The 13740-nt window shown below is 42.5% G+C and overlaps 1 protein-coding gene across 1 annotated transcript in view; it reads right to left on the reverse strand.

Moving 5' to 3' along the window:
• Window positions 1-6484: 6484 nt before the first annotated feature.
• The window catches only part of LOC119408732 (probable E3 SUMO-protein ligase RNF212), a 13747-nt gene continuing 6491 nt past the window's right edge, over window positions 6485-13740 (reverse strand). Inside the window, exons 7-12 of the mRNA XM_037675571.1 lie at window positions 11484-11548; window positions 10796-10856; window positions 8732-8774; window positions 8547-8601; window positions 7019-7079; window positions 6485-6615 (exon numbers count right to left, since the gene is read on the reverse strand). Coding sequence (XP_037531499.1) covers window positions 6486-6615; window positions 7019-7079; window positions 8547-8601; window positions 8732-8774; window positions 10796-10856; window positions 11484-11548 — 415 coding nt within the window. The 3' untranslated portion in view covers window position 6485. The remainder of the gene's footprint in view (window positions 6616-7018; window positions 7080-8546; window positions 8602-8731; window positions 8775-10795; window positions 10857-11483; window positions 11549-13740) is intronic.

Here is a 13740-nt window from a genome sequence, read left to right on the forward strand (position 1 = left end):
TTTGCAACCCGGTTATCTGTCTGTGCTTCGGTTCTGCCATCTGGGGTTTTATCCTTGATCAAATCATGGCATTACCTTCCCTCTGTGAAGAGAGATGGATGCAGACAGATGTGGTGAGAAAAAAAAATGTGGCTGAGGAAAGCGAAGCCTTTAAAGTTTGCAATAGAGCCATGACAGAAACCTCCTAATCTCCTTGTTGTGTCCACATCCTGCCAAGTTTGTGTCTGAGAGAGTGAGGAGTGAGGGGAGGGATTTAACAGTCACTGGGTGAGCACGTGCAACATGCACGTCGCTTTCAGAAGATATGTGTGTGCGCTGGAGGCAGACTGCATATGAAGATGTGTAGATGTTTGACAGGAACTACGTCTCTCAGGTCCAATATGGTCCAGCAGGAAAAGGCCTACTTTCACCTGAGGGTTGCATCAGTTTGAGTCAGGAGGGAATAAAATCCAACTACAGGCCCCTCATCTGATCCTCATCTGACCCTAATCCTCATCTGATCCTCAACTGATCCTCACCTGAACCTCATCCTCATCTGATCCTTATCTTATCTTCATCCTAATCTGATCCTCATCGGATCCTCACCTGACCCTCATCCTCATCTGATCCTCATTTGGTCCCTATCTGATTGTCACCTGACCCTCATCCTATCTTGGTATCTTTTCATTCAACCTTTATTTAAACAGATAAATCACACTGAGCCTCAAAGATTCATTAACAAGTGAGACCTGTTTGGACAGACAAAAAAGTGGTAAACTGGACACATGTAGGAGTTGGAGGTGGAAAAATTCCTTTCAGACTTTATTTTTCCTGCCTGAGAAGACAAAAACTCTAATATTAAAAAACACCTCGCACAAACAAGCACATAGAGACGTAGACATTCTGCAGAGGGGGGAGGCAAGAGCGGTCAGCATGATCATAGATGCTCACAAGGGCACTGTAAGAGTTCTGATAAGGATGGAATAATCAGCCAGTGTCCGGTGAGATCCTAAAACATTCTCAAGGGATGTCGAGGAATGGCCTAGAATAACGACTATGAGAATCCAAGAGTCCTGAAATGATGACACAAAGTTTAATCAGCTGGTTTAATCTGGTTATCAGTTGGAAATTCCTAGGGAGGCGGTGGTGAGCGTCAGATCACATTTTCTCCAGGCGAATTCAGATAAGATGGCCTTCAAGGTGAGCCAAGGGAGCCAAATTCAGATAAACACACAGTTGTTTTTGGGACAGGCAGAACTTAATGACATCAACCTTCAGTCTGTGTCGGTCTACTCGGTTCCGAAATGTCCAAATTACATGGCCACACCGATGGAACGTGACTGAGTAAAATCCCCAAGATCTGATCCATTCAGCCCAAAGCATTTGAGTCTGGGTACTCGAGGCACGAACCAAGCCATCATAAAGGCAAGGAGCATGATCGGGTCGAAATTTGCTGCCGACGACTTCCTTGATTGATTGATAAAACCAGCAACCAGCCAAATCAAAAAAGCAGGAACCAGTTATCAAAAATCCAATCAAATATACGTCCTTAAAATCCACAAATGGCAGCAGAGATAGACACATCAACAAGTCTTCCAAGTCGATGAGATATCCAGCTGCGTGCATGCCACCAGGGCAAATCGGCTCGCCTAAAGCCTGTCTTCTCTTTGAAGAAATGTTGAAAATTAAGTTGAGGGACCAACTGATCAAAAAGTCCATAATTATGTTTTGGAAGAAATGTAAGAGAGACCCAGAAGAAGTTTCACAGACAGACAGAGCAGCAAAGCAAAGCGGAGAGGGAGGGGAGAAGCATCCGCTCTCGGCAAGAACAAATGGTGAAGAGTATTGCCTTCTGCAGCTCTTGGATCCAAGATGGCCACTAATTATCCACACCTGCAGGTCATCTCACAAATGAGGATCCAGCACTACTTAAGGCTGCAGTCGAGCTCTACTCTCCCCTGGAGCATTCACCTCACTTTGTGGTAGTAATGCTTCTGGCCTTGTAGTGCTCTATGAAAGCTTGTCTAACTAATCTCTCTTTTCGTACTGCAGTTAGAATAGAATAGAATAGAATAGAATAGAATAGAATAGAATAGAATAGAATAGAATAGAAACAGCCTTTATTGTCCCATGGATGGGAAATTCAAGCGTAACAGCAGCAACAGATATAAAGATAAAAAGATTTCACACAAAAGTTCCTAAATGTTAATAAACAATACAATATATAAAGAAACAAGATAAAGATTATCAATAATAATGTTCAATATGTATTTGAACATTGATAAGGTAAAAACAGTGTAATAATGCAAGCAAAAAAACTGAATGGAACAAATGTTTACATAAATGAACATCTAACTAAAAAAATTGGAAATATTGCACGTGAAGCAAGGTTGTTGAAAAAACAGAAAAAAATAGCATCAACTTGGACAAGAAATGGAAACATCTGGATCAAAATACAGGAAGGATCTCAGGCTAAAATAATAAAAGACCTGAAGGATCTGGAACAACTAAAATGAGTTCAGGAGAGGACAGATGATAAATCATTGACATAACTTCAAAAACAAGAAATTAACAAAATATAAAATGAACACATACATTAAAACATGGCAACATACAAAGACTTAGAGTTTAAAATATACAATGTTGAAGATGTGATTGAGACAAATTTTTTCCCTGAAATAAAAGCCTGTGAATATTACAATGAAGAACAGTTTAATGACATCAATACGACAAATGGAGGTCTCTCTATTATTCACTTTAATAGTAGAAGTTTAAATGCAAATATATCCAAAATAACAGATTTTTACAATAATAGCACTGTCAGAGACATGGCTCAACGATGAAAACACAACTAACGTTCACATGGAAGGTATGAATTATATCATGTGAACAGAAGCAACAAAAGAGGTGGTGGAGTGGCTCTAGTTGTTAAAAATGAAATAAAATGTAAATTAATTAATGAAATGTCAATAATTGTTGATAATATCATGGAAATAATAACAATAGAAATAATAAACAAGATTGATAAAAACATATTGATAAGTTGTGTATATCGATCTCCATCCTGGAAAAGCCAACGCAGACATGTTCCTGTTTTTAGTTTTCTACATCACTTTACAACCTAGCTGTTTTTGTTTCAGATTTTTTTTTATTGAGAAAGCCAGTTACATTACAATGATATAATTATATTGATTTCGTTCTCATTTTCCATTCTTTCTCAGTTTTCTCACTTTTTCTTTGCCAGAAAAAAAACACAAAACGTACACAAACCAAACAACAACACGCAATAAAACAAAAAAAGCTAAGCAAAACCACCAAAAACCAACCAGAACTAACATGGGAGTGGCGGGGGAGCCTGAATACCAACTAATCATCGACCTCACATCAAATCCAAACATCAATCTGAATGACAGCAAGGTTTACAAAAAATCAGACAACAGGTTTGACATTCTGTCCACTTTGTCCATGTCTTGTAGAAGGTGTCCCTCTGCACATTAATGGAAAAAGACAGTTTCTCCAATACATAAATGTCTTTCACTACATTAATCCAGTCTTCAGGTGTTGGAGGTTCCTGTTTAAGCCATTTTCTTGTGAGGGCCTTTTTGCTCCCCGCCAGCAAAATGAACAGAAGTTTTTGATCATTATAATTAAGTTTGTTGACCGGTATGTTATAGAAAAATATGCATTGAAAGGTTAAAGGAAAGTGAAATGTGAAAATGTTCTGTAAATGTTCATGGATTTGAGACCAATATTGCTGAATGGTTTGGCAGTCCCAGAAAATATGGAAATGATTGGCACCATTCCTGCCACATCTCCAGCAGGCATCGCCCCTTCCCTCATATCGTTTCTGCTCTGGGGTTATGAAAAATAATAATAATGCTTTTCCAGCAAAATTCATGCCAAACCTTTGATCTTGTTGTTGTCCATGGTATCTTACAGATGTGGTCCCAGTCCTCCTCTGGAATCGTCAGGCTGCCTTCTTTTTCCCACTTCACTTTAACATAAACGGTGCTGTCCTTCTTACACGGCAGGATGGCGTTGGATAACCTAGTGTTTCAGTTTTTTAATACCATTTTCTTTCATTTTTTCTTCTGTTAGTATGCTTCCTTTTATGACTGTTCACTGTTGTCATCATTCTTTGGTAAAATCATGTCTCTCTTGTAAATGAGTCTTGGAGACTCACCCGTAGAAATAAAGGTTGAATGAATCCTAATCTGATCCTCTGACAAACAAAATGTCAAAGGCAGATGTTTGAACGTGTCCTGAGGACATCTGTCTTCACTGTCACGTTATGTTGTGTCATTAAAGCTGCACGCTGTGCTGACATCACCTGTGAAGAAATAGAACCAACACCTCAAACACTTCTGCGTGACATTTCCACATGCACACCCCGCTCACAGTCACAGTCAGAGGTCTACACGCCTGCAGACTAACACGACTCAGGAGAAACATCTGCTCTGTCAGTGGAAGCTCTGTAGCTCTGTTTCTTTCATTCTGGGATTTTGCTTTTGGAAACTTTAATTCCTCTTTTTCTGGATGTAAATCACATTTTTTGGATGATTGTTTCCTCTGGTATCAGATGCTGTGCAGCTGGAAGGATTTTTACTGAAACCTTTTTAGTTTTGGACATTTGTTATGATGCGTAACCATGGCAACAAGGCAGTTTTCTACAACCAGCAGCTGGTTAACATCTCAAAAGCTCAAATAATATCTCAACTACAGCCCCAAAACTAGAATGAGTTGAAAAGGATGTTCTGTGGATGCATTCTCATCTACCTGTCAGCTGTGCTCGAGTGCCTGACCACTGAGATCCTGGAACTAGCAGGAAGCATGGCTCATGACAGCAGAAGGACAGGATCGTCCCTCTGTACCTACAGTTGGCTGTCGGCAGCGAGGAGGAGCTCGGCAGGCTGCTGGGAGGAGTGGCCATCGCTCTGGGAGGAGTTCTGTCCTGCATTCAGGTGGTCCTGCAGCCCGGGGGAACCGGGAGTCCAGCTGGGTCTGTGTGGACGGATCGGACGGCATCTGCAGCCAGTTTCTTAGGATCCACTGTGGGATGGACCTTTACAAGATATCCTTCCTGTCTACAGCATCAGCATCTATAACATCTCTTAATGAAATGAGGATAACGAGTTACAACAACAATAATTTCCCTTTGGGATTAATAAAGTATTTTGAATTGAATTTGAAAACTTCAGTTTCAGTTACGGACTTTCTCAAATACATTCAGCTTTCTGGACGTTTAAACAAGGTCCTTTTTATCAGTCCTCCATATTTGAAGATAAATGTTAAAGAGCACTGTCACAGAGATCACACATCATCGGCTGCAGGAAGGCATTCTTCTTCTCTGAAAGACAAATAGCTCCTCTGTGAAATCATTTAGTTCATGTCATGTCTTGCCTGGAGGGGATTACACTTCACAACACTGAAGGTACGAGAGTAAACTGCAGAGTGACAAAGTGTCTGCTCTCATCAGCGCACAGCTGACGGAGGTCACAGTGCTCCGACATCACAACAGCTTTCTTTAGCTGAACAGTTCGGCACCGCTCATTTGTACGGCCCGAGGCGGACGGAGCAGAAGAGCGTGAGCGCTGGAGAAAGTTGAAGAGGAAACGAGATGAACAAAAACAAAGGAATGTCTTTGTATCTCAACTTGTTTTGATATTTTACAATCGACCAAACAGACTCAAAACACATCTCCATTAATGGACTGAGAGGACCCAACCCCCCATGACAGCAGGATGTTATCAATGTGGGACGCCATGGCCGCCTCGGGGGGACATTTAAATGTGCACCTTAAAAAAACAGGAAACCCGTTCTGACTCTGTACAAAACTTCACACACACACACAACCAGTGGCTGAATGTTGCGTGCACAGGCACAGAACACACACACAGTCACACCTGAGCCGTCTTCAATAGACATTATTCAACACCGTGACAATACAAGCAAAAATGAACGGACCTGCCCGGACACATCGGCCTTCCTCACCGTGCGCCTCAGGAAGGAGCTTTCCTGGCTGCAGCCTTCAGGAGATATTGTTTGTGGAAGGATCCACTGCAGATGTTTTCTAACAGATGTGAAAAAACAAGTCACCTCACTAGTTCTGGTCAGCAGGACCATAAAGTGGGTCACTTCAAATTGGACTCTGTGCTCCTGAAGGATCCGTCTGTCCACCTGCCCTGCCAGTGAGCAGGTCCTCTGTTGAGTACTGGAAGGCCATTTCATGATGCTTCCATCAATGTAGACGTATTTAATGAAAATATCTGAATAAGATGTTGAGAAAACATTTATAGTTATAACATTCCTAATTTTATGATGAAGACACAGACTTAGGACATTTTGTATCAGTTTATTTGACTTGTAGTTTGAAAAAAGAACGCCTGCATCAGTCAGTACAGAACAACACATTTCACAGCACAAAGGTTAGAGTAACACTTCATGACTCATAAAGAGCTCTACACAGACATCAGTGGCCATATTGACTTCCTCTGGTTCTGAATGGTTTAAGGTGGCGGGCCGAGCAGAGACGACATGGAGTGCCTGAAGGAGGACGGAGGCCTGAAGACTGGAGACGTCCACACAGAACTCTGAGCGTACGGAGACTCCGGGGTCACGGGTGTCATCTGAAAACGACTGCAGGAAAACACAACGACCCAGTGTTTACAACAAGTACGTAAGAGCCAGAGAAGAGCAGGAGACACGTGCAGCACGTCGCTGCTGCTGCAAGGCACCGTGAGACCTTTAGGTTTACTTTGAAACAACAGAATCTGAAAGTAAAACCAATAAAACTACAGTCACCGAATTATTTTAAACTTCACCACATCATGTAAGAAAGTGGTTTAGTTAAAAAAGTAGAGTCAGAACTTTGAACATTTTGGGCTTTTTGTTGACTGGACAGAACTTGGAGACATTTCGGAACTTTTCAGAAATTAGATTTTAAAAACCAAACCATGTTTGTGACCCGTGCAAAAATCTGTTTGTAGCTGAACGACCACAGGTAGCGTGATGTGATCACATGATGGAGGACGTTTCTCACCTGACACTGGCTGAGTGAGCAGAAGGAAGGATCTGGCTGGATGATCTGTGAGGGATGGTGCCTGAACACAACATCAGATAAATAAAGTTCAGACTTTAGAATATGAACTCTGTTTGCATCCTGTTTAAACCTTTAGACCAGGGGTGGCCACACTTTTTCAGCATGGAGCTCCTTTTAAAAGGACCAAGTCAAAGTGATCTACCTGCTATAAGGATCTGTTTACACAGAACAGCCTCTGGAAACATTAGTGTTTCTTCAATGTTTATTGCGGGGAATAAACAAAAAATGAGCAGGTTTACATGAAAAACGCTGTAGTTTCCATGTCGGTTGGGTTGCCAGATAAAAAATGATTAACTATAGTACTGTCACTTTAAAATTATAGTATTTTGATCTAAACTGTCAGATGTGCTGAGTAAAGATATTCTAAGATGAGGTGTGTGTTGTGTTTGTTGAACATGTGCACAAAGATGGCCGCGCTCAGAGCAGTTGCAGCTTCACAGGCTCCCGGTACCATCCCAGTTTTTAGAAGTTTTGATATTGACTCTGTGCCTGACTCTGCGCGATTTATGCGTGTGAACTATAGCCGAACCGAACTGATGAGAATAGGAGCGGATTTGCCACGAAATATAGCAGAAATCAGCAACAAACTCAAAGCTACGCTCGGCAGAATGCAGATCTTAAAGTCATCTACCTGGAAGCTGCAGCAGAGGCGTTCCAGCGGGCAGAAGAGGAAGCGCTGCTCCCGGCTTAAGAGGAGAGGATGCCGGGCGGGGGTTATGGTGAGGCTACGAGCTAACGCTAAAGCCGGTAAACTCCCCATGCCGTCTCTCTTTCTGTCGAATGTCCGCTCGTTGGACAACAAGATGGATTTACTTCGTCTGAGAGCGGGCGCCTCAGAAGAGATGAAGAAGTGTGCAGTGCTTTGCCTCACGGAAACGTGGATTACAAGTGAAACGCCGGACTCAGTCTTCCAGCTGGATGACAGACTTTTTTTTCGAGCGGACCGCTGCAGTGAGCTAACGGGGAAATCACGGGGGGGCGGAGTGTGCAACTGTCCCCCTCTTACAATGCTGTGATTGCTAGTATCACTCAGCCCTCTGTGAACAGTAAACAGTCATCAGGTGCTAATGATCCATTGTTAGGCTGATGGTCCTTCTTGAGCATGTGATCAGCTGGTTCTGGTTGTCAGCAGCAAACTGGTTGATCCACTCTGAGAAGGTGCTATTTAAGAGACTGAGCTGAAAACAGCACCTCAGACTGAGGAAGTCCTTCGGATGAAAGATGAAACGTTTCTACATTTTTTTGTTGTTTTGCTTTTTTTTGTTTTTTTTGAATGTCCAGAGGACCAGTTTGAACTTTTTTAGATTTTTCTACCTGGATTATTGAGCATGCATCAGGATGAATTGAATTTAATTTGATTGTAACACATTCTCTGTGCAGGGAGCTAAACAGGCTTCATACAGATACACGTAAGAAGATGTAAACAGTGTCAAACCTGCAGTATGATGAGAAAGAGCAGATAGCACACCCATCCTTTCCTCCTGAGGAAGCTTGATGATCGACATTCTGGGTGCAGAGTTAGGCTGACATGCAACAAACGCACAATTAGCTTATTAATCAGAATCCATAACAAACAATCACCAGGATGCTGTGAACTCTTCATTGATGTCATTTAACACAACAGAGGAGTGTGGGTGAAATAATGGCACCTACTTTCCTGAACAGGCTCCTCTCATCCACCTCCATGCCTTCAGTCCTGCCAGACAGGAAAACACACTTGATTGGTTCTGTTGGGACCGGCTGAGTGAGTTGGACCCTGACTGCTGCCATCCATGCACTGGCAGTGTTCGTTTTTAATACAAAATCTCTCATTCTGACTAAATGTGTGTATAAACAAAATGACCATCATAGGTTACATTCTAACAGAACACATAAATACAGTATCTGAAAGACATTGAATATTATATCCAGAAGCCTGGACTGGTTCTACAACAATAACAAAAAAGTTCATATTTATCTACTGTACTTTAACTCAGTGAAATTATCATTCTGACACACTAAGTCTCCTGTTTTTATGTTACAAACAGCACTAGTTATTTTATTTAACCAAACAAAAACGAAGGTTTAAATCTGGTGTCAGTCATCTGCGCTGCTCGCCGTTGGCTTCATTAGAAAAGAAAACCTTCATGCTAAGCTAAGTTCATGGCAAAAACCAACACAGACATGTTCCTCTTTTTAATATTTTACATCACTTTTTTACATTCTTTCAACACTTGCTCTTCTCAAGGGCGGACGTTCCTCCTCTCCCTCTCTGCTTTGATTTGCTCTGTCTGTCTGTGAAACTGCTTTAGAGCCTCTCTTACAAATCTTCTGAATCATAACTATGGACTTGGATTTGATCAGTTGGTCCCTCAACACAATTGACAACATTTCTTTGAAGAGAAGACAGGCTTTAGGCTGCCATCTGTGGATTTTAAGGATGCATTTATAATTTGGATTTATGATAACTAGTTCCTGCCTTTTGGATTTGGCTGGTTCCTGGTCTATCAACAAACAAGGAAGTCGTCAGCAGCAAATCTGACCTGGTCAGGCTGCCTGCCTTATATGATGGCTTGGTTCGTGCCTCGAGCACCCAGACTCTTGGCAGAATAGATCAGATCTCGGGGATTATTCTCAGGCACGGTCCATTGGTATGGTCATTTAGTTTGGATGTTTCGGAAGCAAGTGGACCGACACAGACTCAAGGTAGATGTCATTAAAGTTCTTCCTGTCCCCAAAATAATCATGTTTATCTGAATTCAGCTCCCTGACTGGCCTTGACAGGACGTCTTATCTCAACCCGCCTGGAAGTTTTGTAAACCTGATGCTCAACCCCTCCCTCCACCTCCTACTGAGGAATCACCATGGACTTTTCAGAGGAGCCCAGCTGAATAAACATTCTGTTATCATTTCAGGACTCTGGATTCGTCTTTGGTCGTCCTCGGCAACCCCTGAGTGTGCACGGATCTCTCCAGAGGGAACTATTTGAACTGAGTGATTTTATCTGAACTCTGCAGTGCCTCTGTGTGTTGTCTCTGGCTGCTCACCGCCCTTGTGTCCCGCGTAATGTCGTCGTCATTATGTGCTCATGTGCGAGATTTTTTTTCATTACCACACTGTTGACCTTCAAACAGAGGTTAAAAGCGTGTTAGGATTTTTTTTTGTCTCCAAACCCTGTGTCATTTTTCACCACTTATTGTCTGTCCAAACAGATCTCACTTGTAAATGAGTCTTCGAGGGTCAGTGTGACTTATCTGTTTAAATAAAGGTTGAATGAATGAATTAATGAAAAACTTTACAATCTAGATGTTTTTGTTTATTTTTTAATACCATTTTCTTTAATTTGTTCTGGTCAATTTGTATGCTTTATTTTATGATTGTCTATTTTGTGTTTGTTGTCCATTGTTGTCATCACTCTTTGTTAAAATCAGGTCTCTCTTGTAAATTAGTCCCCGAGGCTCATTGGGATTGACGTGTAGAAATAAAAGTTGAATGAAAAAGGATTGAAAACATGAACATACTGGGACTACTCACACACAGGCAGGAAGGGTCAAAGACGTGGACAGAAAGGGACTAAACTAAGACTCACACACAGGGAGGGAGGCTTGAAGGTGTGGACAGAAAGGGAACAAATACTCAGACACTGAGGAAGGATTGAAAACGTGAAAAGCAGAGGACTAAACACTCGCACAGGGAGGAAGGGTTGAAGACGTGGACAGAATGGGACTAAAGACTTACATGTTGGTTGTTGATGAGCAGCGTGCGAGGGAACTAGGCGAGTTGTATGGGATCTGCAGGACTAAAGTCAAAGAAACTTTCAAACGATCTGCAGACTGCACGTGATCGAGAAACTGTAGGTCAGCAGCCCACCAATGTTTTTCAGAACACATGGAGGCATGGCACTTATGCAGCTGCTCTCTGGCCCAAAGGAACACGAACCATCAGCCCGCATTCTTTTCTATCTTATCACTCCGGTAGTTTAAAGAATAAAAACAAGTAGTTTGACCTGGAACAGCTGACATTATGTAGAATATTAATCTCATAACTATATATTGCTTGAAGAGCACAAAAATAAAACTAACAATTTATCATAACTGCAAACTGACTGTACTTAAATAGCACTTTTCTATCTGATCAAGATACTCAAAGCTCTTTACAACAACCTGTGCCCTCATTTACTCATTCATACAGCTCTCTACTAGACCTATACAAAGAATAATCAGAGCTTTATCACATTCATGCACCGATGGGACACACATCGGAAGCAATGAGGGGGTTCAGTGTCTTGCCCAGGGACACTTTGACACGTTACTGCTGGTGGAATCGAACCCCCAACTCTTGCATTGGAGGACGACTGCTCTAACTACTCAGCCACAGCCGCCCAATAAGAACATTAATGATTCTTGTCATGTATGTGACCGTTCACCTGGCTGTTGTCCATGTGGAGGGTGAGAACTGCGGCCAGTCTGCGAGGACAATGATGGCTTGGAGCTGTGCGACAGTGAAAAATAATGTTAAGCCATTGTAACAGAGCTGCTGGTTTGAATCCAACCATGACAGACTCACTGTCATAAGCTGAGGTTTTAAGGTTGAATCCAGTGGTGCAGGCAGAACACTAAAGACTCCAAGATGTAGTATAAAAATAATTTATTTAAAAAACAAACACACTGATGTGGCAGCAAAAACTCACATTAACAGGAGATCCTGGGAACCACAGGGAGCAAGGCAGGCATGAAGAGACAATGACCAGCTGACGAGGAACAGTAGACATAGACTTTTATACAAATACAGTAGTCCCTTGTTTATCATAGGGGATCCGTACCCTGAAGCCCTGCGATACGTGAAAAACCGCAAAGTAGGGATAGTAGTACAAGTAGTAAGTAGTAGGCAATATTCTAAACAATGTTTCTAAATTCTAAATTCTCTAAAAGAGCACAGAATATCATGATTTTACTCTCTTTGCCTCCGCTGCTCTTAGCCACCTGCAAGCACTCTTGGCCACGCCCACTTATCTGACCTGCAGAGAACAGCTGATCAGCTGCAGGAGGAAGTTTATCCTGCAGTGTGGGCTGCACAGAGGTGCAGCAGGTGCTAAACAATTTAAAATAATTTATTTTCAATAAAAATTCCATGCCGATCGTGCGACTCATCCATCAATGGATGGGCCAAGATGGGGTAGACGTAGGGCAGTCGACTTGGTACCTGAAAGTCGCAGGTTCGATCCCCAGCCATTCCCACATGTCGTGGTGTCTCTGAGCAAGACAACTAATCCCTAATTGCTCCCCCAGTACTTACATAGCTGCCCACTGCTCCACCTGGGTGTATCCCAGGTGTGACGGGTTAAATGTAAAAAACCAATTTTGCCATTGTATGGGAGCCAACAATGATGACAACACATAGCACTTATTATTATTATTAACCAGCCAATTGTGTGTCATGTCCAGTCTTATTTTAAAAAACTGTGATAGAGCGAGTTCGCAAAAAATGAACCGCGAAGTAGCGAGGGACTACTGTACTAACGAGACTTAAACACAAAACACTTGTGAAACATCACAGGTGTGGGAAGCAGGGGGTAATGACAAAGGGGAGAGCAGGACAGAAACATCACACAAGAGGGGGCCAGACACCATGAAAACACAATCCTTACAGTCCCTCCCCTCCAAGGACATCCCCTAATGTCTCCAAAAACCCACTCCCCAAAAAATTGGGTGGGAGGAGAGGGGAACCAACAGGCGAAGGGCAGAAAGAAAAAACATGAGGGTGAACCTAAAGACTGACAGGATACCCCAGGGGGTAAGGCACAACAACACACAAGGAAACACAAACAGATCAGGTGGTCAGGCAACTGTCCATTGCAGGGGCATAGTTCAGGACATCCAGCATGGAGCTATTATTCAGGGGAATGGCCGGGAGACCGCCCATTATGGGACAATACTTCAGGTGGACGGTCAGGGGACTGCCCATGACAGGACCATAGTTCAGGTGGGCGGTCAGGAGGCCATCCAGCACATGGCAGAAGTTCAGGTGGGCGGCAAGAAGTTGGTTCAGCAGAGGGTGACATGTCCTGTAGGCAGCTGATGGTGATGGACACCCTATAAGACCATGACTGCCCAGCACGGGGAAAGAGGAGTGGAGGGACCATGGGTTCTGCAGCTAGTGTGGCAACCTGGGAAATTGCAGCTGTACTGTAGATGCAACCAGGAAGGCTGCAGATGATGATGAGCCCAGGGAGACTGCGGCTTTTATTGAGACCGCAGCTGACGTAGAAACCTCAGGCACAGCAGGCGGCGTAGGGACCTCAGGAGCAGCGGGTGGTAGGACTGCAACTAACGATTATTTCAATAATCGATTCATCTGACAATTATTTTTTTCAATTAATTGATGAATCGAAAAAAAAAACCAACGTTTTAATTTCCACCCCTTTATTCCAAAATTGAACATTTGACTGACATAGCAGTTCACACAAAAAACAGGTTGGTTGCTGTTTGACTATTCTGTTAGTAAAATATTGAATAATAAAAATAAAAGTTAGTCAAATAGCTTAAAAAAATTAATGTACACAAAAATATATACAAATGTGTCTTTACACCTGCACAATATGTAGCTACTTTGTAAAATGTGTCCTTGAGGGAAGAGTGTAACCTGGATTAAAGTGTGGATTATTGTAACCTGGATTAAAAGTG

Source organism: Nematolebias whitei, chromosome 4, assembly GCF_014905685.2.
Source record: "Nematolebias whitei isolate Nwh7 chromosome 4, NemWhi1, whole genome shotgun sequence".
Taxonomy (NCBI): domain Eukaryota; kingdom Metazoa; phylum Chordata; class Actinopteri; order Cyprinodontiformes; family Rivulidae; genus Nematolebias; species Nematolebias whitei.